The sequence below is a fragment of the Pan troglodytes genome, chromosome 23 (assembly GCF_028858775.2).
Source record: "Pan troglodytes isolate AG18354 chromosome 23, NHGRI_mPanTro3-v2.0_pri, whole genome shotgun sequence".
Taxonomy (NCBI): domain Eukaryota; kingdom Metazoa; phylum Chordata; class Mammalia; order Primates; family Hominidae; genus Pan; species Pan troglodytes.
The window spans coordinates 21,484,133-21,511,306 of NC_086016.1; the positions used below are offsets into that span (position 1 = coordinate 21,484,133).

Genomic DNA, 27,174 nt, shown 5'->3' on the forward strand with positions numbered 1-27,174 from the left:
CAGAGAAATGTTATTTCCAGGAAAAAAGGACTAAAATTCATTTTTAACAGTCAAGAGGAACGCAGAAAAGATGCTGCTGCACCCCACCTGGGCCCTTTGGTGCTTCCTGGCATCCTCCCAGGAGGGAAGCAGAAAGTAACTGACTTCTTGGTTTGGTATCAATATTGGGTATAGGGCCAGGGGCTTTAGGCTCTGTACCTGTCTATGGAGAGGGGTCATCTGAAGGATTGGGAAGCCCTCACTGTCACTGTCCTGAGCTTCACAGAACCCCCTGAGGTGGCTAGACTCTCACTCCAGTATTCTGATTTCACACACACAACAGACAACTGACACACCTCAGCCCTGCCCCTGCCATCATGGCCACCAGAGGAAGGGTCTGCTGTGGGTCCCCGGACCCAGCAACAGAAGCACATCTGAGGTAGCTCCTCAGGGAACTTTCAGGGGAACTGAGATAATGTGACCTGATTAATAATTCAAAGTCACAAAACAGGAAAATAGGCAGATCACCAAATAGGGACCAGAAAGGTTTTGAGTAAGAGACAGATCTGATCAGACGCGCATCTTAGGAAAGCCAGTGGGGGCAAGAAGAGGCTGAATTGGGGGTATGGAGAGGTATGGAGAGAGGCTGGACCACAGTGGTACTGGGGGTGGCACTGTGGAAGGAGGGACATGTTGTGCTCCACCCCACCAAGGAGAGCAGCTAAGGGTTTTAGTCCCTTGGGAGACTACTGACCCAGGCTTTGTCTCCAGAACTGGGGTGAGGCTGCCCGACCCCAGCGGGCTGGCACAGATCCTCCTCCTGTCCTGGAGGAGAGCCAGGACAGACCTACCTTTTAATATCTCCAGGCTTGATTGGGGAGGGGCTGGGCTCTACCCCTTTCTTCTTTCCATCCAGTCTATTGCCAGATCCAGAGAAAGCCTAGACAGGAAGTAGGTGAGTCATATAATAAGCCCAAGTGTGAGGACGATATGTCCTTTGCTTGGAGATCACTGCAGGGATGTGAGCTGGGGGTGCTGTGCAGACCCCTTCAGGACTGAAGCCCTGACTCCTCAACTGCTGGGGTGCTGGCAGCTAAGAACTCTGCCCAGTTCCTCAGGGGGTGGCCATGAGCTGAAGACAGCCAATTGGCCAAGGGCAGCCAGCAGTCAGTGTTGGGTTAAAAGACCTGATCCCTGCCTCTGCAGGGCCACCCAGTTCAAGCTCTATGGGTGGACTAAGGCTACTGTTGTGACTGCCCCATAGCTCAGCTTCCCATCATTCTGCCCTCTCTGCTGCTTCCTGGCACCTCCTGCCACCTCAGTGCCCACACATGAACCACCTCCACCTGTTTCCCATGGAGCCTTGCCAGTGGTTATGCTAAGGGTCATGTTTGCAACCTACATGGTACAGGCAAAGAAAAAAGGAAACATGATTTACAAGAGAGAGAAAGCAAATGTGGTAACTTTTGGTGAACCTAAGGGAACAGTATATGTCTACTGTACTATTTAAACTCTTCGGTAGGTTAGAAATTCTTAAAAATCTGGGCTGCCTTATGGGGCTGTTGGGAAGATTCCAGGAGAGAGTGGATACAAAAGGGTTTGGTAACTGAGCGAGTGGCAGATTTGCATGTGCACAGGTACCCAGAGGCCTAACCCCTGCTGATGTCCATCGAGCATCATGGAGAACACCTTGAGTGAGTGCTCTAATTTCAAGGAGCAGAGGGCACAGCAATATAAGTCAAGTGGTCTGGTACTCACGCGGAAGCCCAGCTCTCCAGCATAGCCACTGTGGTCGGCTTCACCTTCCTGATAGGGAAAAAGAAAAACAGGTGAGCTCCTCAGCGGGGACACCCAGCTTCCCTCTCACCCCCACCCCCGGCTAGGACGTCCCCCGGAAGCATGGCTGGAAGGGACGCAGAGGATATGACTACACCAACACTAGCAGAGGCCACCCACGAGCCACTGCCAGGAACTCAAAAGCAGCATGCAGCAGGACAGCAAAGGACACTGAGGATAACACTTACTGTCGACTCCTCATGCTGGACTTGTCTTTCGGGTTCTTTGTAGCCCAGGGGAGCATCAAAGTCCACCTGTGTTTCCAGGATTTTAAAAGTAAAATATTGAGACATGACCACCCTTGGCTTCCTTTTTTGTTTTTAATTGAGACAACTGTAGATTCACATGCAGTTTTAAGAAATAATACAAAAGATGCCTTGTACACTTGCCCAGTTTTCCCAACGGTAGCATCTTACAAAATTACAGTAAAGTATTGCTGCCAGGATATCAACACTGGCACAACCCACTGCTCTTATTCAGATTTCCCCAGTTTTACATGTTTTTGTTCATGGGTATCTTTAGTTCTACACAATGTAATCACTGTGTGGGGCATGTATCCACCACAGTTGAGATGTAGAACAGTTTCACCACCACTAGGATTGCCCATGTTGTCTTTTTATAACCATACCCAGCTGTCTCCCAGCCCCCTCCACCAGTCCTAAGCCCTGGCAACCACTGGTCTGTCTTCCATTTCGAAAGTTCTGTCACTTTGAGGATGTTATATAACGAAGTAACTTTTTGGGATTGGCTTTTTTTGCTCAGCAGTATTCCCTAGTAATACAACCAGGATGCTGTGTGCATCAGCACTTCATTCCTACTCAGAAGGTGCAGTACGCTTCCTTAGCTCTTAAGCATATTCACTCCTCGGCTAGGCGCGGTGGCCCACACCTGTAATCTCAGCACTTTGGGAGGCCAAGGCGGGTGGATTACCTGAGGTCAGGAGTTTGAGACCAGCTTGGCCAACATGGTAAAACCCCGTCTCTACTAAAATACAAAACTAGCCGGGCGTGGTGGCACATGCCTGTAATCCCAGCTACTCGGGAGGCTGAGGCAGGAGAATCGCTTGAACCTGGGAGGTGGAGGTTGTAGTGAGCCAAGATCGCACCACTGCACTCCAGCCTGGGCAACAGGAGTGAAACTAAGTCTCAAAAAAAAAAAGAATATTCATTCCTCAACGGGTCAGAGCTAACCATGGCAGCACTGGCAGCAAACTCTGTTGCCCCAACTGGCCCTGAGATAGATCACAAGGTCACAGTCTCCTCATGATGTTCTGACAGCATCTTCCTCCTCTTTACCCAGAGTCCCAGGGGCTGTTTGATGCCCTCCTGACACCCTGGCCTGCAGTGGTCACCAACTGCCCATCCTCCCAGGGCCCAGGCTCACTGTAACTGGACAGAGCCACTCACGTTCATGTCACACTCAATGATGGACACTGCCTTGTCGGGTTTGGTCTCCATCACACGCAGTTCGTAGATCTGTGGGGCAAACACAGAAATCAGTTGGATGGTTTCCTGGCAGCACTGGAGCTGTCGCTGTCCATGTTACTGTGGCTCTACTGGCTCCTGCGAATGACACAGCATTCATGCCCATGACACAACCTACAGCTGCACTTCTTGCTGTGACAACACTGCCATAAGGGACAGGCTGCCCTGTGCCCATCGCTGAAGAGATGCTGTTCCCCAGATATGGTTCAAATTAGACAAGGTAGTTATACAGCTAACTGCAAAAGACACTAACAACCTTTAACCTGGAAAGTTCACTTCTGGAACTTTACTATTTATTTTATTTATTTATTTTTAGACAGACTCTCGCTCTATCGCCCAGGCTGGAGTGCAGTGGTGCGATCTTGGCTCACTGCAACCTCCGCCTCCAGGGTTCAAGCACTTCTCCTGCCTCAGCCTCCCTAGTAGCTGGGACTATAGGCATGTGCCACTACACCTGGCTAATTTTTGTATTGTTGTAGAGACGGGGTTTCACCATGTTGGCCAGGCTGGTCTCGAACTCCTGACCTCAGGTGATCCGCCCACCTCGGCCACACAAAGAACTGGGATTACAGACGTAAGCCACCGCACTCGGCCTTCGAAATTTATTCTAAGTAAATAACTAGCTATACCCAATGAGAAAATTCTAAGAATGCTCATACCAACGTCACTAATACCACTGTACAGATGCTCCTTGACTTACGATGGAACCAAGTCCCATAAACTTATAAGTTAAAAATGTATTAATATTCCTAACCTACCAAACATCATAGTGCAGCCTGCCTTAACCATTCTCAGAACACATACATTAGCCTACAGTTGGGCAAAATCATCTACTATAAAGCTTATTTTATAATAAAATGTTGAATAACTCATGTAATTTATTGAATACTGTACTGAAGATCAAAAACAGAATGGTTGTATAGGTATTCAAAGTATGGTTTTTACTGAATGTGTATCATGTTTGCATCATAATAAAGTTGAAAAATTCTAGGTAGAACCATGGTCAGGGACTGTCTGTATACTCAAAATGCAGCTGAATTATATTTCTTCATATGTAAATTTACAGTTATACAATGGTATGCTACGCAGCCAAGAGGAAAATAATTGTAAAACCAGTCATGTTGCTTGTGTCTAAGATGACCTCACCTATGTAAAAAAGGCACATAAAAAATGTCCAGAAGCAGGGCCGTGCGTGGTGGCTCATGCCTGTAATCCCAGCACTTTGGGAGGCCGAGGAGGGCAGATCACGAGGTCAGGCAAATGAGACCATCCTTGCTAACATGGTGAAAACCCGTCTCTACTAAAAAATACAAAAAATTAGCTGGGAGTGGTGGCAGGTGCCTGTAGTCCCAGCTATTCGGGAGGCTGAGGCAGGAGAATGGTGTGAACCCAGGAGGTGGAGCTTGCAGTAAGCTGAGATCGCGCCACTGCACTCCAGCCTGGGCAACAGAGCGAGACTCTGTGTCAAAAACAAACAAACAAACAAGCAAACAAACAAACTCCAGAAGCATAGAAATTAAAAGTGGCCCTATCTACTTTTTCCTGCATCATTTCAGGTTCTTTGCTTTTATCTAAAGTCTGTCTTGCTTTTTTTTTTTTTTTTTTTTTTCGAGATGGAGGCTCGCTCTGGCACCCAAGCTGGAGTGCAATGGTACGGTCTTGGCTCACTGCAACCTCCACCTCCCGGGTTCCAGCGATTCTCTTGCCTCAGCCTCCCAAGTAACTGGGACTACAGGTGCATGCCACCACACCCAGCTAATTTTTGTGTTTTTAGTAGAGATGGTGTTTCACTATGTTGGCCAGGCTGGTCTTGAACTCCTGACGTTGTGATCCACCCGCCTCAGCCTCCCAAAGTGCTGGGATTACGGGCATGGGCCACCATGCCCGGCCAGTATGTCTTGCTTTTACAACCATTTAAAAAAGTCTGGATAGTCCCACCATTTAAAAAAAAAACCTAAGCAGGGCCAAATCTACTTTTAAAAGTGTCATAATTATTGAATAGACAAGGAATAAAAAAAGGATCTGTCATTGTGTGGATATACTACCACTTATCCACTGAGCATCCGGCCTGTTTCCAATCATTTTGCTATGTTAATGACACTACTATAAACATTCAAACATGTCTCCTAGGGCTTGGCTCATGCTTCTCTACCGTTTTCATGTTTTCAAATTGCAGGCCACAAACAATCAGTGGGTCATAAAACCAACAGGGCTGCAAGCAGAACTGAAAAGGAAAGAATTGGAAGACACTACCCTAGAAGTACTATTGCATTTAGTAAGGATAAATATTCCTGTGACATTTTCCATTTACTTTTATGTATTGGCATAATATTAAATACTTTTTTTTTAAACTATGGGACCAATTTTCTAGGTTGGTGCTCCTCAAACTACCTGGGAAGACCTAGTTTTTAAAAATGTGCAGTCTGCTGGACTGCCATGTGGTCCTCCTGCACAGAAGCAAGACACAACACACACCAGACGCCCAGAGCTCACCAAGACAAGTACTGGTTCTGTGGCCATGTGTGTGGAGGTTATGACAATGCCAAATTACTATACGTTTCTAAACATTCACTTTTGATTCCTGCTTCCTCGAGGCCCTGGCAACCACCATTCTTTTTTTTTTTTTTTTCCTTGAGGCAGGGTCTTGCTCAGTCCGCCAGGCTGGAGTGCAGTGCCATGACCCTGACTCACTGCAGACTCAACTGATCCTCCCGCTTCAGCCTCCTGAATAGCTGTAACTAGGCACATGCCACCACCCCAGCTAATTTTAAAATTTTTTCATTAATTTTTTGTAGTGACAGGATCACACTGTTACCCAGGCTACTCTCAAACTCCCGGGCTCAAACAATCCTCCAACCTTGGCCTCCCAAAGTGCTGGGATGCCAGGTGTGAGCCACGGTGTCCAGGTGATTCTACTTTCTGTCTCCCATGAGTTTGACTACTCTAAGTACTCATGTAAGCGGAATGTAGTATTTGTCTGTCTGCATCTGGTTTATTTCACTGAGCAGAATGTTCATCCATGTGGTAGCATGTGTCAGAATTCCCTTCCTTTTTAATGTTGAATAATATTACATTGTATGTGTGTACCACATATTATTTACCCATTCATCTGCAATTTATTTTTGACTATGGTGTGAGTTAGGAACTCAATTTGTTTTTTCATCTTAGGAATAGTCAATATCCCAGATTCCGCAACCCCAGTATCTCCTTTGCCTGGTGACATCAATGCTGCCTCAGTGGTGGACCAAGATTCTTTGTATATAAAGCTTTCTTCCACTGGCCTACTTGTCTACTCCAGAACCAATGCCATATGGTGTCTTAACTACTGGAGCTTTATTACACTCAGCTGCCGTATAGAATCTTCCTTATATATGACCAGATTCTTTTGTCAATATTTTATCTACAATCTATGTATCTGTATCAAGTGACAATGATCTGTAGTTTACCTTTCTCCTATCCTTGTGTGGTTTTGGTGATCAAGGTTATACCGACCTCAGAGAATGAGTTGGGGGATATGTCCTTTCTCTATTTTTAGAATATCCAAGAGCAATTTATTGCTTGAGTGTGAGGAAGAACTTGCATATATAACCATCTGGGCCTGTGTTTCCTGGATTAAGATTTTTCTGATTGAATTACTTGACTGGCTATACAATTATTTAGGCTGTTTTTTTTTTTTCTTTAGTCAAACTTCAATTACACTTTTCTCTAGGAAATAATTTATCAATGTCAAATAAGTTGGCTCATTTCTTAGTATAAAATTTTTCAGTTTTATCTTTCAAGGTATTTGCTTTATCTAAGTCATTTTATATGTTTTTAAACATTCAATATGCATGTAGACTTTTCAGGGTTTGCTTTTTTTTTGTTTGAGGCAAGGTCTTGCTTTATCACCTAGGCTGGAGTGCAGTGGCACAGTCACTGTTCACTGCAACTTCTGCCTCCCGGACTCAAGTGATCCTCCCACTTCAGCCTCCCAGGTAGCTGGGACTACAGGTGCATGCCACCATGCCCAGCTAATTTTTGTATTTTTTGTCGAGATGGGGTTTTGCCATGTTGCCCAGTCTGGTCTCAAACTCCTGGACTTAAGTGATCTGCCCACCTCAGCCTCCCAAATTGCTGGGATTACAGGTGTGAGCTACCACACCCAGCTTCAGCTATCTTTTTTATTAACTTTATTGAATTGTAAACAGAGAACACTTTAATTCCAAACAACTCTCTCAAGAGAGTAAGTCTAGGCCAGGCGCGGTGGCTCACATCTATAATCCCAGCACTTTGGGAGGCTGAGGCTGATGGCTCACCTGAGGTCAGGAGTTGGAGACCAGCCTGGCCAGCATGGTGAAACCTTGTCTCTACTAAAAATACAAAAGTAGCCGCAAGTGGTGGCACATGCCTGTAGTCCCAGCTACTCAGGTGGCTGAGATGAGACAGGAGAATTGCTCGAACCCAGGAGGTGGTAGCTGCAGTGAACCAAGATCGCGCCACTGCACTCCAGCCAGGGTGAGACAAAGAGAGACTCTCTCAAAAAAAAAGAGAGTAAGTCTAAAGACTTACTCTTTTCCAACATTTTAGATGTCATTTTTTAAGCTTCATACATTAAACATTATTACTGCTTTATATGGCAACATTTACCCTGGATTCATATTTGCCAATTTATTTATTCCCTATTCCTTCTTGCTTTCCTTCTAGGATAATGCTTATTCCTAAAGTACATGCTTTTAAAATTCCATTGGTAAATAACCTCTCTCAGATTTGGTTCATCTGAAAATATTTTCACTTTGCCCTTATTCTTTAAGGAAGGTTTTGATGATAGTTACTTGATACTGGCTGTAACTGTTGCTATTCAAAGACCTGCTACTTGCTGTTCTTCTGAAGGTACTGTGTTTTCTCCCTGCTTACCTCTCTGTATTTGGTATTTTCTACCTGTAGCTTATTCTGTTTGTTATACATTATAAATTTCCTGTCATGATGGGCTGACCACCAATTCTAAATCAATTTCAGTTACCATCTCTTCAGATTATTGCAATTCCTCCATTCTTTCCTACTGGGATTGCAATGGGCATGTTTGACTTTCTCAGTGTCTTCAACATCTCAAGCTCTCATATGTTCCATCCCCTTGCTCCTCTGTGTGAAATTCTGTTATTTCTTCAGATTCATCTTTCATTAACTCTTTTATAGCTGTTGTTTAACATTGTTTTTCAAATCTTTCTGGTTATTTTTGATAGCCTTTTGTTGCTCGCTATTATAATTCCATTTAAAAAATATCTTTGAACATTTTATATCTAATTATTTTACATTTGTATCTAGAAATTCTAATGCTGATTTCCTTAGGGATCTAATTTTTATTGTCTCTGCTTTGGTGTAGTTTAATTATGTGTTCTTTGCTTGTTCAATTGACAGCAATCCCAAAGACGTAACTAAACTGGAGTGCTTTTTCCAGAGAGGATCTGTTTATTTCTCCTGAGACAATGACAACACCCACCTCTGTGTGTATTTTACTGCTTTTAAGGGTTCCAGTTCAATCCTGATCTCTGACTCAGATCTCCCACTAGAGCACTGATATGGCCATCTGCCCTCAGGGCAACCCAGCTTAGAGTGTTTAAAATTCTCTATAAGCACAACAGTACATTAATCAGAAGGGCCCATTAGAGGACCTAGTTTTCCCTACTTCTAAAAGTGGAAGTTCAAACCTGTGTTTCAATTTTACATACACTCTTATATAATGTACCCTCCCTTACAGTGCAAAGTATCAGTACTATCCTTTATCATCAGTTTAGGAGTTATATTTAGTATTACTACCTTAACATTAAAAACAATAACATTAAACTGCCTGTAATTAATTATAAAAGCTTAGAGTATTCAGTTAAGGTAAACGATACCTAAAATGTTCTCCACAAAGCTAAAGGGAACAAGATTATTTCTTAGTTTATTAAAAGGAAAAAAGAAAGTGTGATTCGAAACCCAAGGAACTGAAAAATAAGGTCAGATGCCTCAAATATGAGGAAACTGCCAGAGAATAAGCTGGATCCCTGCACTGACACCAAGGGAGTAACTGGCTAAACCACAGGCAGCTGTGACACAGCTGTGAAGGCCCAGTCCCCGAGGGGACCAGAGAGTGCTGTGAAGGAGCTAAGTGCTAGCTTCAGGGAAAGCCCAGCCAAGCCAGGCTGTGGTCACTCCTGAACACTAAGGCTAGCCCTGGCAACAGCTCTGTGGGAGGGTCAATTGTCAACAGTCACAGTGAACAGGGGCACCCATATTACTGTGCTCCATGCCTGTGGTGGGACAGCCTGATGGCAGGATTGCCAACTATTACATCCTCCTGCAGGCATATTCCCATAGGTAATAGGAAAGTGAATGCTTTCTTGAATTTTGGAGTAAGTCCTGTCATTTCACTTTACAGTTAAATTGTCTAGATCCAGACACCTAAACAGCATAAAATCAGGGATGAAAACAGAGGCATTCAGACCTGAGAGACTTGTGTCAGAAAGGTCAAGCCTAGAGAAGCTGCTAAGTGAAAACGGAAGCTGAAGAAAACAGGAGGTGGAGGAGGATGTGGGCTCCCAGGAGGAGAGGTGAGCCTAGGAGGTGTTGCCCTAAGGCAGAGCCAGGCTTTGCTTCTCAGATGCCACACAGCACTTGGCCCCACTGAAGGGCCTGTCAGCTTCTGTGGAGCAGGTATCCCAAGGACAAGGACCCAGCAGGGTTGTTATTGTGTCTCCACAGCCCTGCAAAGGGCTTAGCTCAGATTAGAGGTGCAGTGGGGACCTTTCAAACCAAGACAGAACCAGCAGCCTTGCCACCAAGGTACACAGAGGTATGACTAATAAGTCTATCAATGTTCCCCTGTAAATGCAATCTATCCTCAAAACAGAGTTACCAAATGAATTAGGGCTCTAAATATGAACCCGGGAAAACTTAATAACCAAACAGTAGGCAGTAATTAGGTGATAAGATCCAGGCATACGCTGCTTAAAAAGAAGCCCCATTCAAACATTAGAATGGACACTGCAGGTGGCTCTTGTCAGGAATGACCTGCATGAACTGGGCTCACCTTTTCATTATAGTTGATGGCAATCACATCCCCGGTGGTCAGACAGGCAAAGTTCCTAAGTGCGTTTTCTAATCTGCAGACACATTCTGTCAAGGCAACATGGCAAGATGGATACCTTAATCTGAAACAAGTTTCCATGAGGGGTTAGATGATTACTGGTAGGTAGAGACTGTACCATGATGGTACTTGAAACACGAAGCTTTTAATACAATAAAGTACTACTTGGCAATAAAGAAGGATGGAACTCCTAATATGCAATAATATGGATGAAATGCCAAGCTGGGGTAACAAATGCCAAGCTGGGGGAAGGGGAAATAACCAACCACAAAAGGGCAGTGAGATTCCATCCACATGGAACCCTGAGAAAGACAGATCTATGAGGATGGGAGGTAGCTGAGAGGTTTCTGGGCCAGGGGATCAGGTGGGGACTGACAGGAAAGGACCTTTTGGGGACATGGAAATGTTCTGATTACATGGGTGTATACATTTTCAAACTGGCTGAACTGTGTGCATTTTATTGTATACAAATTATACCATGGGATTTTAAAAAATCCTATGGGAGTACTAAAGAACAAAAAAGATTTAATGAGTCAGATAGGTCCTCTCAAAAGTTCCTCAAAATCAAAGATGCTTTCATTTATACTTCTGTTGTTTCTATCTTTTGAGCTGATAACTTTAGTTAATAGAAATTAAAATAAAGAAACCAGCAAATACTTTTTATAACAGTAAAACTGTAGAACCCAAATGCCCACACAAGGAAATGTCTATTCATGTGGAATATTTTACCATGTCTTCCTCATCAATTTGCTGAAGGACTTTACATAAAAAGGTCACATGAAATGTGGCTCCAGAGCCTGCCACTGTGAGTCCAACTTGAGGGTGAAAGGGTGAGGCTATCTAGGTTCACCTCGCTTGGTCAAACAGCTTTCCAGAACCAGAGCAACTTTGTGAAAAGTGCCTTATGTGGTGGATGCTTTCTTTGCTCCCAAATATGAAGTGCCACGGTACGAAGTGCCCTTCCCTCCACTCCTCTAGTGACCCTGCCAGGGCATCTTCTCTGACTTCCACTGCAGCAGCTGGAGGAGCAGAGCCAGAGCCCTCAGGCTGAGAACACGAGGCCTCTGCAGGCAGGGCGGGCTCCCCATATGGCCTCTGCGTACTCTGGCGCCTGCTGCAGCACCAGCTTCCCACTTTCTCTGCTCGGTGCCAAGACTGCTTTCATCCAGACCTCAGCCAGACCAGAAAACACCAGGCTCTCAACTGATGAAGTGACGCCCTTTCTCCACACACTAACAAGTTAATTGTGCTGACAAAACAGCATCTGAGATCAACCTGATAAGTCTGCATTGGGGCAGGGCGCGGTGGCTCATGCACGTAATCCCAGCACTTTGGGAGGCTGAGGCAGGTGGAGCACCTGAGGTCAGGAGTTCGAGACCAGCTTAGGCAACATGGTGAAACTCCGTCTCTACTAAAAATACAAAAATTAGCCGGGTGTGGTGGTGCACACCTGTAATCCCAGCTACTCAGGAGGCTGAGGCAGGAGAATCACTTGAATCTGGGAGGCAGAGTTTGCAGTGAGCTGAGACCGTGCCACTGCACTCCAACCTGAGCAGCAGAGTCAGACTCCGTCTCAAAAAAAAGTCTGCATTGCAACACATGTAAAAACCCTGAGAAAATGGGCATGGCCCATTCCTGGTCACTGACAGCCAAACAAGCATGTCTAGGTCAGAGCTCTGAAGGACAAGTTAACTAGCTCTTCCCATAGGACATCCCCCTGCCTGTGGGACAGGAGGCTTAACAAGGCCATCGTGTCCAGAACATAGGCAGCAAAGAATATACATGGCCCATATGCATCCAGAGCACACCCAGCAGTGCCTTGCTCCTAAGAAAACATGCGGAGAGAGCGCTACCGGGAAGGGAGGCAGCTTTTCTTAACTTCCTATCTGTCTGTGTTGTTCGACTGTTTGTTTTTTTTCAAGTATGCATTAAAAAAAAATTAAAAAAAAAGAAGTAGAATGGAGTGGCCACTCTTATGCCATGATCGTAACAGGAAAAATCAGGGCCATGGAGCTAGAGATCTTGATTGGTGCACACAGCACCGTCCCGTACCTGCACTGCCTACTTCCTGATGTTGTCAACACATACACCTGGCTTAAGTTCAGAGGTGAACAAAAAGAATCCACTAGAACCTGATACCTTTGCTTTCTGCTTGGTGACATAGAAACTGCAGTCATTGCTACCTATTGGCCTGGAGTGAATCAGCTCTCAGGCTGGCATGCAGTGAGGTTGACGGGCCAGTGCACAGCTGGGCGGAGGTACTAGGGAGCCACAGAAGGGGCTGGAGCTGAAGGCAGATAAGCTGCTCCCTCCTTCCACTGGACATACTGTGCATCCTGGCTTTGTGCCAGGTGACACAGACCAACTGAAAGAAGGGCTTCATTGTGGTCTCCAGGAAGTGTCTGGAAAGTGACAGAGGTGGCCCAGACAGCACCCAGTGCACTTGGCCAGGGCCACGCAGATGTGCTAGCTGAACCCCATTATTCTCAAATCACAACTTGAATCACAAATGTGTGATCCCCAAAGCAGGCACAGATTCAATACAGTACATGATGTTTAACAACCGCCAGCACACTCTCCTTTGTCTAGAAGAACTCCGCTTATTTGAAAAAGATACACGGCTTTGGGGTTGGTGATGTCCAGGAAGTCAGGGCTCTGAGGTTGGAATTTGGAGTAGGTGGCCACTTGAAGGTTGACGCTCTCCACCTGGACCAGGCCGCCTTCTTCCAAGAGTAAGTTCTGCATCATCTGAAAGGAAGAAGAGGCTACATGAGACTCCTAGAGATGAAGCAGCCTCCACAACCACTGCCCCCTATACACTGGGCAGGCCCGTCTTACTTGGGTCCTTGGAAGAGGAACCTGAGGCAAGATAAGTAATTCGTGATACTATGTCAGGAAGGAGGGAAAAATCAAGTGATGTGGAAGGAAGAAGGCCAATAAAGGGGTGCTACTGAAGCTGTATAGCTCACAGTGTGAACGCATCTCTGCAGGGCTGCCCGGATTACTCACTAGCTCCAGGCTTCCCAGGGGCAGAGCATTTTCCTGGAATAGTCACTCACTGTACTTCCAAGCTGTCCCACAAGCAAATTATAAGGCCCTGCGTCAAGTAGGGCTGCACCTGAGGTAGGACAAAAGTAGCACAAGGCAAGGCTGACCTGGCAATGGAATGGCCCACCACAGCTGAGGCTGCAAGATGGTGACAGACCCCAGAGGTCTCTGCTAAGGAGGTTATAAAAATCTAACAAAGCCTCCACATGTCTCTATTAAACAACCCAGCCAGGTAGACAACGGCTGAGAAGTGAGACGGAAAGAGATAAACAATGCCCATGAGTACTGGGTGTGCAGGGAGTCCAGACTCAGGTCAGAGGCTCTATGTCTCTTGCAATGAAATTTTGCTTGTCTTATCTGAAACCGTCTTAAAAGGGGTGTCAGACATATACACCAGTAGAAAGAGCCGTAGAAGAGAGCTCCCACGCACCGAGCCCTGACGGTTGGACAGTGCTCACGTCGTGGCTCAGTCCATCGATCAGCACTACCTCACACCCAGTCCCAAGCCACACTAGATGCCCTGAAGCAAATCCCAGGTATCACATCCCTTCAAGAATGTTTCATCGGGAGTGGCAGTGAGAAGGTGACTTTAACAGCCAAGGGAAAAGGGGGCTGAGGGCTGTGTCACAAATGAGAGGGAGCTCATGAGGAGGGAGAGGCATGCTGAGGCCGAGGCTGTGCCTGGGAAGCCGTGCCTAGGCCATGAGTGAAGCCTGAGTGGTGGGCCCTATGGATAGGCTTGCAGAGGACCCCATGCACTCACGCTGACAGCTGCTTGTCAGGCTAGTAAAGGCAGAAATAGAGGGTGGTCACTCTACCAAATGCCACAGGCAGGCACAGAAGGATGCAGAGGTGACTGGCTTTGGTAACGGGGGTCTGGCATCCCCAGGAGTGATGTTCTAACAGGAAGTATTCTAAGGCTCAGAGTTAGCCAGTCGCAGGCCAGACGCACTGTCCCTGGGTAGATTTTTGTGGGAAATTTGTCAGCGAGGGGAAGGATACTGGGCTGCAATCGCAAGCCTGAGGGAAGGCTGGCCAGGGGTGGGGGGTCGCTTCCTCAGCCAGAGGCAGGACACTGCCATAGGTGATGTGAGGAGGAGAGGCAGAGAGGTCAGACTAGGGCTTGAGGTGAGAAATGGGCTGCTGGAAGAGGCCTGAGAGCACTAAGCAGGCAGGAGGAGCTGATGCCTGGCCCTCCCCATGCAGCATTTTAGAGCATACAGCACAACGGGCAGCCGAGTAACCACATGTCACAAACAGCTAGTCCAGGGCTCGGATCTAGGTCAGCAGACGAAGCCTTGGCTACAAGGAAAAAGGCCAGTACCTATTCCAGGCTGGCTCGCCCTGAAGAAGCTTGGGAGCATGGGTGGGATGGAGTCCACCAGCCAGCCCAGAAAAAGCACTGGCTCACATGCCCTCCAAGACAGCAGATGGGGTATACCTGTCACCCGCCTGCCCATGCCAGGAGCTGGAAGGCCAGCTCAGGGGAAGAGGTGGCCTGATGGCTTCACACCCCAAACCAGCTCCAGGCTACCTAAAGAGGCTTTCCAGGGGAGAAAGGGTTCAATTAGTTTCCTGGTCTAAAGCAGTCCAACAGCTTGGACAAGAGGCCACCCAAACTTCAAGTCTATGGGTTAAAGGAGAACCTTCGAGGTACAGTGTATCCCCAGCATCACCACCTCCTCTTATAGGTGAGCCACAGAAGGGACTGGGGAAGTAGTCACTGCCTGACACTTCAGCTACCTAGAGTGGCTTCAGTGACCAGGTGTTCTACCGGATGAGCACAATGTGGCCTCAGGCCCTTGGGGGCACCTGCAGACAAACACAAGAATAGCAAGGGGCTGAGCAGCAAATACTGGGGAGGGCACGTGAGCCAATCTGGGCTTTGAGGCATAAAAGCCCCCCAACAGGCCAGGCTGGGCAGGCCTGGTCAGCTGAGGTGAGGAGGCAGCATGGGAAGGCCAGGCACTAGGAGGTGCAATGGGAGTGCAGGGCTCTTGTCGGGGAGACACTGGCCAGGCCCAGACCCTGGGAAGGACCCTGGGACCCAGGCTGAAGAGGACGCCACTACCATGGCAGCATGGGCAAGGTCACCTGCTACAGCAGGAAAGAGACCTTCAGAATTTTGATTCATATTATTGTTGTTTTTTTTTTTTTGAGATGGAGTCTCGCTCTGTCGCCCAGGCTGGAATGCAATGGCATGATCTCGGCTCACTGCAACCTAAGCCTCCTGGGTTTAAGCCATTCTCTTGCCTCAGTCTCCCAAGTAGCTAGGACTACAGGCACGTGCCACCACACCCGGCTAGTCTTTGTATTTTTAGTAGAAACGGGGTTTCACCATGTTGGCCAGGCTAGTCTCGAACTCCTGACCTCAAGTGATCTGCCCACTTTCGCCTTCCGAAGTGCTGGGATTAGAGGCGTGAGCCACCGTACCTGGCCAGAATTTCAATTCATATTTAATCTCAGAAAATATTAGTTAAGGCCATCCCTTCTGAACGTCTGGCGGCCACCATGATAGGGCATCAGCAGGAGAGGTGGGCTGTGCTTCAGACCACCTCCCTGGTGGCAGCCAAGCAAGCACTCCTGAGAGTTTCCAGCCCACAGCTCACTGCAGGGTCTCTCAGTATGCCTGATGTAATCCAAGCACAAAGAGAAGGACAAGCAGGTCCCTTTGTGAACTTCCCTAATGTGCCAGAGCTGGGGAGAGGAGTGAGGAGAAGAAGGAGCCAAGTGGGCCACAGCTACCTGTGTGGAACTCTCACTGCTGCAGACTCCTCCCTACAGCACTGGCACCGTTCTGCTCACTTCTCTGAGGGGTACAGCCTTGAGGGCAGGCTCTGGTGGCTCACACACCCTGGATATCCCAGCCCAGATCTGCAATGACATCCTTCAAGTCAACTTTCCAAAGAGAGCCTGCTTGTAAGGAAAAAGACGTCACTCCTATGGCAGCTCAGTTGAGAGATTTGGGAGACTAAGTCAGAGGTAACTAAAAACATGTATGCTGTGACAGACTACTAAAAGTAGGGGAAAAGCATAAAAACCTCAAACACCCTACTTACTAGACCACCTAAAAAATACTGTTGCTCCATTATTTTTAAAAACGCCTCACCCAGGAAATCACAGATGAACAGTTCAGCTGTGGTTTCTGGACAACCAGCTGCGCAACTATCAAAGAAAAGGCCACTCCCACAGCACAGTGGCCCACAGGTGCGTCCAGAGCCCACCAGCCCGCATAAGGCACAGTGCACTGCTCTGGATCCCTTCTCTCTCGCTGGGTCGGCTCAGGCTAAGACGCTGAGCAGGAGGAGTAGGCGGGGCCACCTGCTCCAGGGCCAGGACTCTCGAGTGCAGGGGATGTCTCTGCCTAAGTGGCTGCTCTCTAGAGACCCTGGCAGCCCCACTCACCCAGTGTGGGAGGTAGCAGATGCCCTCATCAGCCACAAACTCCAGCACGCCACAATGCGTCATGCGGTCCGAATTCTTATTGGTCAGTTTGAACAGCATGGGATAGGTAATGTTAAGTCGGCCTGAAAATAAGAGAGAGACTATGAGGCACAACTCCTATGAAGGGACACCTGTTCGGCCCATGCCTTCCCATAGAAGGAGCCTCCCCACAATCCTGCCCTCAACCCCACACTCCTCTGGCAGATGAATCCCCCTCTGTGAGAGCACAGTGCACGGCTCAAGGAGGAACCTGGCAACTTGGTAACACAGCACTGGCATAGACTTGTGATTTTCTGAAGTCAACATTTTAAAAAGTGATGTGTTCATTCATTTATTCATAAATAATTTCAGTGCCCACCATGCCCTGGACAAAATCCCGACCTTCAAAGGTTTCTAGTTTGAAGGTAGAAACCTTCCAACAAAGAAAACAACCACAACCAGATGCTGCAGGTGCTGTGGGAAGAGCTGGCAGGAGGGGGCAGAGCTACTGGGCTAGGCTCCTGGAGGCCGAGTTCTTTAGGCTGGGCACTGGGCGGGCAGACCTGGGAGGAAATCCAGGCAGAGGTGGCAGCCTGAGCAAAGGCGTGGAAGGGAAGAGGAGCCCAGGCAGTTCAGAAATGGTGGATAATTAGGCAAGACAGGCCGGGGACAGGTGTGCGAGTGGTTGGGAAGGGGAGGGGCACCACACGGGGTAGAACCTAGGGCCTGGGCCCAGCGGGCAGTGTGAGCTCTCAGCAGGGTCATGACATAGGTCGCCCCCTCTCTCTGATGGACCTTGAGGTGTGGGCTGAAAGCAAGGCCAGAGGCAAGTAAGCTGGACTGGTGACGTGCTGACCCAAGAGGTGCACAGGCACATAAAGGAAGGGCTGGCAAAAAGAGGCAGGAAAACCCAGGAGACACAGGGCCCCCGGGAGAAGACCGAGAAGGAACTGATGGTAGTGATGGTGTTTGCCATGTGTAAGGCCCTTGTTCAGTCTTCCCAGAACAGTCAGGTAGGTACTATCATTATCCCCTTTTATCTATGGGGAAACTAAGGCCCACAGGTTAAGTAACACGCCCAAGACCTCACAGCACACAAGTGGTGATGCCAGGATTCAAACCAAGGCTGCTGGCTTAAGTCCAGGGATTCAACCATCAAAGCAGAATTTAGCTTGTTAGTTCAGACAAATATTCCAATAAAAATCAAACTTAGTGTTAGGAAGTAACGCAGATTCCATTTGAGATCTCCCTAAAAATTCTAATAAAGCAAATCAAGTTAAAAGCTTGGGCAGGAAGCTACAGAGAACCTCTGAGAGTAGCATGGAGGTACAGTAGGGGTGGGCACTCCCTCCTATCACCAAGGGTGACTCTCACACTGGCAGTAAAGGGGCCAGGACCTCTGTCCCGGTCCACCTCTCAGCTGCAAAGCCATGGAGCTGACATACAGCTGGTCCACAGTAAACTGGACTGGGCTCAGCCAAGGGTCTGAGATTGTTGCAAGTGAAAGAGACTCCAATGTCCCTCAGTCCACTGACTCTCAAACTGCATTTTGTGACTTAGAGGCTCCCAGTGCCCTGGGGCTCCCAGTCCCTCTGTACCCCCTCACTTCCTCAAAAAAAAGCAGAGAACCTCATTTTATGAATTAGAGGACTTCCTATAAGATTTAGACAGAAAGAGTTTCTCCCACCACTTAAAAGATTTGAACAACACTGATCTGAGCTACACCTCAATGACCCAGCCCCTGAGTCTCTTCTGGACACCTGTGCCAAGGGTCACCCCTGGTGTCTGGCTCCTGGGTCAGCATGACTTGAAAGGAAGACCTTTTTAGGGAGCCTGTTCTCTCCTCTGTAATGACAGGGTCTTCGTGAGAACTGTGAACTCCATAGCTCTGTTGACCTACTGGTTGAGCTGAGGCCTCCACTGGGTATAGCCACAGCCAGTGCTGGCTCAGGGGCTACCTCCACCTTGTGGTTGGAATCGGATAGCTTAGGTTGTCACAGACACTACAGTACTTCTGATGCACAGACACTGTAGATATCCCCAATTAAAGAAGAGGACATTGAGGTTCAGAGAGGTCAAGTTGCTACTCTGGAGTCAGGCTGGGCAAAGAGCCCGAGGTGAGTCACACCACAGCCAGCATCTGTTCTCTGCTTGCTGCCACCAGAGGCCCCCAAAACCAAGCATGAACCTGTCCTCCTGGCCAACCCCAGTCTCCTGCCTCACACAGGAAGAATTCACACCAGAAACACTCTTTAAGTCTGGAAGGCAATGACTGCATCCTTGATTGGGTTGTCCATGATAGGGATTTTCTGTGCCTGTGTAGTATGGGGCTAGGGCATGGGTTTCCAGGTTGCTCTCGTGGGATAAGGGGTCAGAGAAAAGGGAGGAAGAATGTGGCCACTCTTAGAACCCCTGTGGGCCTATCTCACTCCTGGTAAGAGGCAGGAGCCCAGCAAGAGGAGTGGCTTCTGGATGGAAGACAATAGCTCAGTTTTTGACATGCTGAGGATGCGTTGGTGCACTGGAGATTAGAAATGGGGGTCTGGGCCGGGCATGGTGGTTCACGCCTATAATCCCATAACTTTGGGAGGCCGAGGCAGGCAGATCACCTGAGGTCAGGAGTTCAAGACCAGCCTGCCCAACATGGCGGAACCCCATCTCTACTAAAAATACAAAAAATTAGCCGGGCATGGTGGCGGGTGCCTGTAATCCCAGCTACTCGGGAGGCTGAGGCAGGAGGATCACTTGAACCTGGGAGGCAGAGGTTGCAGTGAGCCAAGATTGCGCCACTGCACTCCAGCCTGAGCGCTAAGAGCAAAACTCTGTCTCAAAAAAAATAAATAAATAAATAAATAAATAAATAAAAGAAAAGAAATGGGGGTCTGGAGCTCAGGAAAGATGCTTGGTGAGGGGATGAGGAACCTGCTCACAGCGCCCTCTTGTGAGCTGACCAATTCTTCCTTTAGGAAAAAAATCTAGTGAGCCCAGCCAATGGCATCAGCTGCCCTGGCACGGTGCAAAGCACTTGATACTTGTACCTTCACTTAATTCTGACAGAATACTGAGAACAGTTGGGGGGTGGGTGGAGGTGGTGATCAGGAAGGGAAAGGGAACCCCCTTCACAGAGGAGGAACCTGAAGCACCCAGGGCAGTGATGAAGCTGAGGTTCAGGGGGCCCTGGCCTCGCCCTAGGTACCTGTGACCCAGGTTCTCCCAGCCCAGCGCATGCCCTCCAGGGACAATGCACAACCAGATGCTGACAAAGGGCACTGGTGTCTGGATGTACTGAGGAGCCCATGCTGACTCTTGGTGTCCATATGTACATTATCTAAGTCCTTAAGTCACTCAGAAGATACTTACTGAGTTGGTCCAGGGCTGAGGGCGGCATAATTACTGTGGAAAGAACATTTAAGAAATATTAAAAAATAAAAATAAAAAGGACAGACCAAAGGCAAGATGCAGTTTCTTTATATCTAACAAAAAGCCTTAAACTGTTTTTAGGGTAGCCAGAATGTCCCAGTGATCTTTCATGAAGAATCTTACTTGATGTAATTTATTTTGGGAACTGAATGGTTATCAGCCATAAACCTAACCATAATTAGCACCCCACCCCAACAGAGCAAGTCGGGGATAAATCCCAGCACCATTTTCACAGTAACACTAGCTTCTGACTCCCACATGCAAAGTAAGTACTGTTGAAGGCTACAGCATTGCAGACTTAGGGCAGGAAAAGTTACTATTCAAATAAAAACAAGCACATACTCTTCCCTCCTTTCTCCACATCTGACCTGTCATTAGGCCCTGCTAGCATGGACACAGAGAAGCAGCGGTACTGTGTGGAGAAGCGGTTTTGGAAGACCCTGGGAATAGGGTGGTCGAACATGTTGAAAGAGAACTAGAAGGAGGAAAGAGAAACAAGTATTAAAACAAAGGTACATTTCTTCATGTCAAAAGCCAAAACATGTCAGAGTAATTAATGCTACTAAACATTGTCAGAGAACACAATGTACTGAAATCTTCAATGTAATCTTACTAAATACAAAACAGGCCATGCCAAGCCTGTCCTGAACCTTTTTCAGGGCTGTGCTCCCATCTTCATCCTCAGGATCAAGGCCCAACCTCTTGCATACCTCAGAGACTTGTACTGACAGCCCCACAGACTCCTGCCTGGGCTAGTTCCTCTGCCTTGAACACTTTTCCTATTATCATTAATCTAAACAATATTTGTTAATTGAAACATCTCTTTATTGAGTGCCTACTGTCTGCCAGGCTCTGATACGAGCACAAGGGAAGCACCACTCCAGTGATGTCTGTCCACTAACAAAATAGATACCACCCCTGTCCTGGTGAAAATGACACTCAAAGCAAGAGAGATATACACTCAAAGCAACGGACACACACACATGTGTGTCTGGCAGTTCTGAAGACAAGCAGCAGGGTAAGTAGACACAGGGCTCCTGGGAATGCTATTTTAAATAGGTGGTTAGGAAGGGACTCTGCACAAAGACCTGAATGCTATGAGAGGGAGCCAGGCAAAAAAGAGGGAAAGACATTCCAGGCAGCAGGAAGAACAGGTACCCAGTGGTTGCACCCCTTCCCCTGGGTTCCAATTACCATCCTTTCCTTTCCCTAGGAGGCCTCTCTTGCTCTGCTGAGGGTCAGGTCTAGTGCCTCTCCAGTGTGCTCTCATAGCACAAAGTAGGTACACGTTACACTATGTTATGATGCTTTCTTACAGCAACAAGCAAAGCTAAAACATGATGCCATTAAAAAGATAAGATCCTAGATCTTAAACTGTAGACTAAGATGAGGCTTAGCAAACATGTATCAATTTGAAGGTTTTCTCAAAGTACAGTATTCCTCCCACCCCCCACCCCCATATCCACAGGGGATACATTCCAACATCCCCAGTGGACGCCTGAAACCACAGATAATACTGAAATCTATACATACTATGTTTTTTCTTATACATATCTACAATTTTCTTATACATATCTACAATAAAGTTTAATTTATAGGCTGGGTGCGGTGGCTCAGGCCTATAATCCCAGCACTTTGGGAGGCAGAGGCAGGTGGATTACCTGAGGTCAGGAGTTTGAGACCAGCCTGGCCAACATAGTGAAACCCTCTCTCTACTAAAAATACAAAAATTAGCCGGGCGTGGTGGTACACGCCTGTAATCCCAGCTACTCAGGAGGCTGAGGCAGAAGAATCGCTTGAACCCAGGAGGCGGAAGTTGCAGTGAGCCGAGATCGTGCCACTGCACTCCAGCCTGGGCAACAGAGCAAGACTCCATCTCAAAAAAAAAAAAAAAAGTTTAATTTATAAATTAGGCACAGTAAGAGATTAACAATTAATAATAAAACAATTACAACAATATACTGTAATAAAAGTTATGTGAATGTGGTTTCTATTTTAATATTTTTGGACCATGGTTGACCTCGGGTAACTGAAACCACCTAAAATCTCACAGGAGGATATATATTCAAAAGAACTGGAGGCAGAATCAAGAAGAGATTTTTGTACACCCCGTATTCATAGCACAATTATTCATAATAGCTAAAAGGTGGAAGCAACTCAAGTGTCCAATGACAGATGAATGAATAAACAAATTGTGGTATGGTATATACATACAATGAAATATTATTCAGCTTTTAAAAGGAAAGAAATCCTGTCACATGGATGAACCTTGAGGATATCATGCCAAGTGAAGTAAGTCAGTCATTAAAGGACTTATATTTTATGAGTCCGCTTCTAGGAAGTACCTAGAGTAGGCAAATTCATGGAGACAAAGTGGAACAGAGATTGACAGGGGCTGTGAGGAGCAGGAAATGGAGAGCTATTGTTTAATGTGAGCAGAGTTTCACTTTTGCAAGATGAAAAAGTTCTGAAAATCTGTTGCTCGTGAATGTACTCAACACTATTGAACTATAGACTGAAAAACGGTTAAGATGATAAAAATTTGGTTTTTTTAACCACAACTAAAAAAAAATCTGTATTAGAGAAAATTTCTTGACTTGATTCCAAATATATATTTAGTAGAAGGAATGCCACCTACTGACAAAGCAGTTTACTAGCAACTCCAAAATTAGCAAGCTGAATTAGCCATCTCCCAAAATGCAAACATAGCATGTTCCCGCCTAAAATCTGGGATGGTTCTTTACTCCCTGGCACTCTAACACAGTAATTTCCAATCTTTTGTCTTTCTTCTTTTAAGCAGCATAACTGTTCAACTAAATCTTGGCCAGAACCATAACACATGAAATAGCGTTTCTGGGTGAACAAGGCCAGAACAGGGTAGGGGCTTGCTTCCCTTGAGTGCTTCTCACTAGTCAACCTATGTAAGCCATTTCTTCTCTTTGAATATAAAAGGTAAATCCGCACAAAGGGGCAACATACTTAACAACCTGCCTGCAGTTTACCCATGAACCCGACCTTCTGCCCCTTCTTTGCTGCTCCCGATTCCATCTCTCACTTTCCTTTTCAATCCCGAGACCTAGCACACTGCCTGGAACATATCAGGTATTCTTGAGTGGATGAACTCAAGAATAGAAATAAGCCAGGGTTTGACAGTGACACACTTGGGATAAAATCTAACAATCATTCCTTGTCTTTACTAAAATAAACAGGTGACAGGAAGACAATACCATAGAGTGCTTTGCAGCCAGACAGACTTGGCTTCAACTCTCCACTCCCTACTTCTGTGACTCGAATAAGTACCTCTGTAAACGTTAGTTTTCTCATGTTTAAAATCATCATCATCCTTGCTTCCAAAGGGATTGTAGGGATTAAAAGAAATAAGCCGCGATGAGGGAGTACAGGTGTTAAAAGCTGTGTAACAGGAAATGTACCAGCAGGTATTAGCTTCCATCGTTATCATTACCGAACACAACACCGCTGTACAGATTCGAAGGCACGAACCCGTAGGCACGGAGCTCACGGAGCTGGGGCAAGAGCTGGGTGTCCCCCAAGAGCGGGGATGCCCGCTACGGATTCTCCCTGGGGAGCGCCTGATTCTGTTCCCATCCCCAGCAACCTTGCAACTAACTTTGGGTTTATGGAAACCTGTTGCGCGTCCAGCACTTGGGAAACCCGTGAATGGACACAAACCTTCCTTTCTTTCGTCAAGGAGGGCAAGTCCGGCTGAGACGGAATGCGAGCCACGTTCAGGACCGGCGGACGCGACCACAGGCGGTTAGTGGTCAAGGGTCCTGCTTGTGCCCGGTGCGGCCGATGAGCCTGCAGGCCGGACTCAGGCCCGGGTGACTCGGCACCTCCGCCGCCGTCCCGCCCCGCCCTGCCCCGCCGGGCCCTACCTCAGGCCCCCGGCCAAGGCCCAACCCCCGCCCGCTGCCCGTCAGCGCTTACCATGATGGACACCACCTGGCAGACTCCGCTCCTCTCAGGCAATGCAACGAAGAAACCCCGCCGACCGCTCTCCCAGCCGCCGCTGCCGCTGCCGCCGCGCCAAGCCGGTACGCCCCAGAGGCTCACCGGAAGTGCCGGACCCGAGACCCGGAGGGGGGGTGCCCGGGACAAAGCGTCGGCTGCAAAAGAGAAAAGGCCAGGCGAAGACGCTAGGCTCTAAAACACCCTCAGTAGAAGCACTAAAATGCCCTTTCGTGATTTATTTCCCCTTTTATAGGTACTTTTAAAAGTTATTTTAAATTATGTGTTGACAGTATTCCCCTCCAGACGAATTTAGTAGGGCCCATTGTTCTTACGACTACACTACCCACAATGCACTACCCAGACGGCCTCTGCTTCAGCCATCGAGGACTCGGGCGGAACTAAGCTACAAATCCTTCTTCAAACCACACCAAAAACCTATTGCAAACGTAAATGCTGCCCCATTGGGTATGTGACTGAGTTTAATGTATGGTTAGAAGTATACTTTCCCTGAGGGTTCCCAGTGGGAGGCAGTAGGCTTCTCTTCCCAAAGTAAAGATGTCCGCCCAGCGTCGCGTTTCTGGGTAAAAGCGAGTCAGAGTTGAAGGGGGCAACAGTGTTTGCGTTCGGCCTCAGAGGTGACGCTTCTTTGGGGGCGGGCTGGAGTTTTCTGGCCGTGAATGGCAGAGCGCTAATGGCCGCCTCCAATGTGGCCCAATCAGAAAGAAAGGAAGGCTGGGAACTAAGAAGCTATTGGTTGGTGATCCCTGGACCAATCGGAGGAGCCGTGATTTGGCGGGAGTCTTGACCGCCGCCGGGCTCTTGGTACCTCAGCGCGAGCGCCAGGCGTCCGGCCGCCGTGGCTATGTTCGTGTCCGATTTCCGCAAAGAGTTCTACGAGGTGGTCCAGAGCCAGGTGACGCCCAGTCCGGGACCCCCGCCGAGGCCTTGCCGGTGGGGAAGGGATGAGGGGGAGCGACCGTGGGTGACCGGGAGGCAGGGGAGGGCCGGGGTTCGGGTCGCCGCGTTCAGCCGGTCTGCTCTTCCCCGATAGAGGGTCCTTCTCTTCGTGGCCTCGGACGTGGATGCTCTGTGTGCGTGCAAGATCCTTCAGGTGAGTTCTGCGGACCCTAGGAGGGCGGGGCCGGCGCGAGAGGTGAGGGTGCTGCGTGGGGGCGCAGGGCGGGCAGAGTGTCAGGATGGGTGCTGAGGGCTTAGGGTGGGAGAGGGAGCAGGGCAGGAGGTGAGCAGCAAGTGAGAGGAGAGAGACTCGGAGGAGAGGTTGCCTCCCTGTCCCAACGGTGTGGGGTGGGATAAAGGATTAAGTAAAAGGTAAAGAGACTAGTTTGTATTTTTGCAATAAGCTATTAATATTAATAGGTGAACACAGCAGTTGCATTTGGGGGAAACTTTGGATCTGTAGTGGCCTCTCAAATGGGGGATTTGAGAGAGAGGAATCTGTGACAACTGTGGGTATAGTCGTGTCATAGGTGTTGCTGGGAATATGGGAGCCCCTAGTCTATTAGGGAAGATCGTTAGTTTGGTTTTGAATAGGGCATAGTATTTACGTTGTTTTGGTCAGGCCCTTGGATCAGGAACTTTTCAGAAGGCCTGGAAGTTAAATCGGCATTTCTCCCCGATGTTTTACTTTGGTAATTTGCAAAATTCACAGAATGGTATGGTAAACGCTCATATCCCTAGCACCTAGCTTTTCCCGTAAGCATTTCACTAACTTTAATGTTATCCCGTGTCTTTTGTCTCTCAACCCGTCTAATCTTCCTCAGTTTCTTTTCAAGGTAAATTGCTAATGTCCTAAATAAGATAGGCTTTGAAAACACTCTCTCTCCAGGCCTTGTTCCAGTGTGACCACGTGCAATATACGCTGGTTCCAGTTTCTGGGTGGCAAGAACTTGAAACTGCATTTCTTGAGCATAAAGAACAGGTATTGAAGATGCGTTTTAGAGTAACGTGGCTTTTTACTCAATTGTAATTTCTTGACACAGCATTCTATTTCCACGATAGATTAAGTGTGTATTTAAGTATCAGCTACATTAGGCAATATGGAAGAGAAAAACATGCTGTATATACTGGTGACTTACCACGCCCAAGTTGTAGAAGCAAAATTGACAGCAAAAAAAGATAATGAATGTGGATAGCCCCAACTTTGAACTTGTTTTGCAGAAATTTGATTGTAAGGTGCTTGGAATCTAGCAGTTTTAATATGGTCTAGTTAAAATTATTTTATTTTATTTTGGTTTATTTATTTATTTTTATTTTTTTTGAAACGGAGTCTCGCTGTGTCACCCAGGCTGGAGTGCAGTGGCACGATCTCGGCTCACTGCAAGCTCTGTCTCCTGGGTTCATGCCATTCTTCTGCCTCAGCCTCCTGAGTAGCTGGGACTACAGGCACCCGCCACCACACCCGGCTAATGTTTTTGTATTTTTAGTAGAGACGGAGTTTCACCATGTTAGTCAGGATGGTCTTGATCTCCTGACTTTGTGATCCGCCCACCTCCGAAAGTGCTGGGATTACAGGCATGAGCCACCACGCCCAGCCTTTATTTATTTATTTTTGAGACGGAATCTGGCTTTGTCACTCAGGCTGGAGTGTCATGGTGCAATCTTGGCTCACTGCAACCTCCGCCTTCTGGGTTCAAGCGATTCTCCTGCCTCAGCCTCCTAACTAGCTGGGATTACAAGTGCCCACCACCACGCCTGGCTAATTTTTGTATTTCTAGTAGAGACGGGGTTTCGCCACATTGGCCAGGCTGGTCTCGAACTCCTGACCTCAAGTGATCCACCTGCCTCAGCCTCCCAAAGTGCTGGAATTAGTTGAAATTATTTTAGAATACACTACTATTTTATGTTATTTCTCTGAGAAAATGCATCCTGGTTTCCAACTTAAAATCC

At 47.5% G+C, this 27,174-nt stretch overlaps 2 protein-coding genes across 20 annotated transcripts in view; one reads left to right on the top strand and one right to left on the bottom strand.

The window, feature by feature from the left end:
* UFD1 (ubiquitin recognition factor in ER associated degradation 1) overlaps positions 1-24,436 on the bottom strand; it is a 29,377-nt gene extending 4,941 nt beyond the window's left edge. For 2 of the 7 annotated variants that reach the window (XR_010155984.1, XM_063807737.1), the window contains exons 1-10: positions 24,244-24,436; positions 20,664-20,770; positions 20,236-20,268; positions 16,858-16,979; positions 13,022-13,152; positions 10,348-10,420; positions 3,222-3,290; positions 2,004-2,069; positions 1,738-1,785; positions 831-919 (exon numbers count right to left, since the gene is read on the bottom strand). Coding sequence is in view for 5 of the 7 variants with exons in the window: in XM_063807737.1 (XP_063663807.1) it covers positions 831-919; positions 1,738-1,785; positions 2,004-2,069; positions 3,222-3,290; positions 10,348-10,420; positions 13,022-13,152; positions 16,858-16,979; positions 20,236-20,268; positions 20,664-20,670 (638 nt within the window). In the remaining 2 variants the exon portion in view is untranslated. Of the gene's footprint in view, positions 1-830; positions 920-1,737; positions 1,786-2,003; positions 2,070-3,221; positions 3,291-10,347; positions 10,421-13,021; positions 13,153-16,857; positions 16,980-20,235; positions 20,269-20,637; positions 20,771-23,985; positions 24,121-24,243 lie in introns of those variants that run through there. The other 5 variants (XR_010155983.1, XM_016939703.3, XM_063807738.1 and 2 more) reach the window with 5 other exon arrangements.
* A 550-nt stretch (positions 24,437-24,986) lies between these two features.
* The window catches only part of CDC45 (cell division cycle 45), a 40,763-nt gene continuing 38,575 nt past the window's right edge, over positions 24,987-27,174 (top strand). For 12 of the 13 annotated variants that reach the window (XR_010155981.1, XR_010155982.1, XR_010155980.1 and 9 more), the window contains exons 1-3: positions 25,051-25,180; positions 25,319-25,378; positions 26,114-26,206. Coding sequence is in view for 9 of the 13 variants with exons in the window: in XM_063807736.1 (XP_063663806.1) it covers positions 25,130-25,180; positions 25,319-25,378; positions 26,114-26,206 (204 nt within the window). In the remaining 4 variants the exon portion in view is untranslated. Of the gene's footprint in view, positions 25,181-25,318; positions 25,379-26,113; positions 26,207-27,174 lie in introns of all 13 variants that reach the window. The other variant, XM_016939702.4, reaches the window with a different exon arrangement.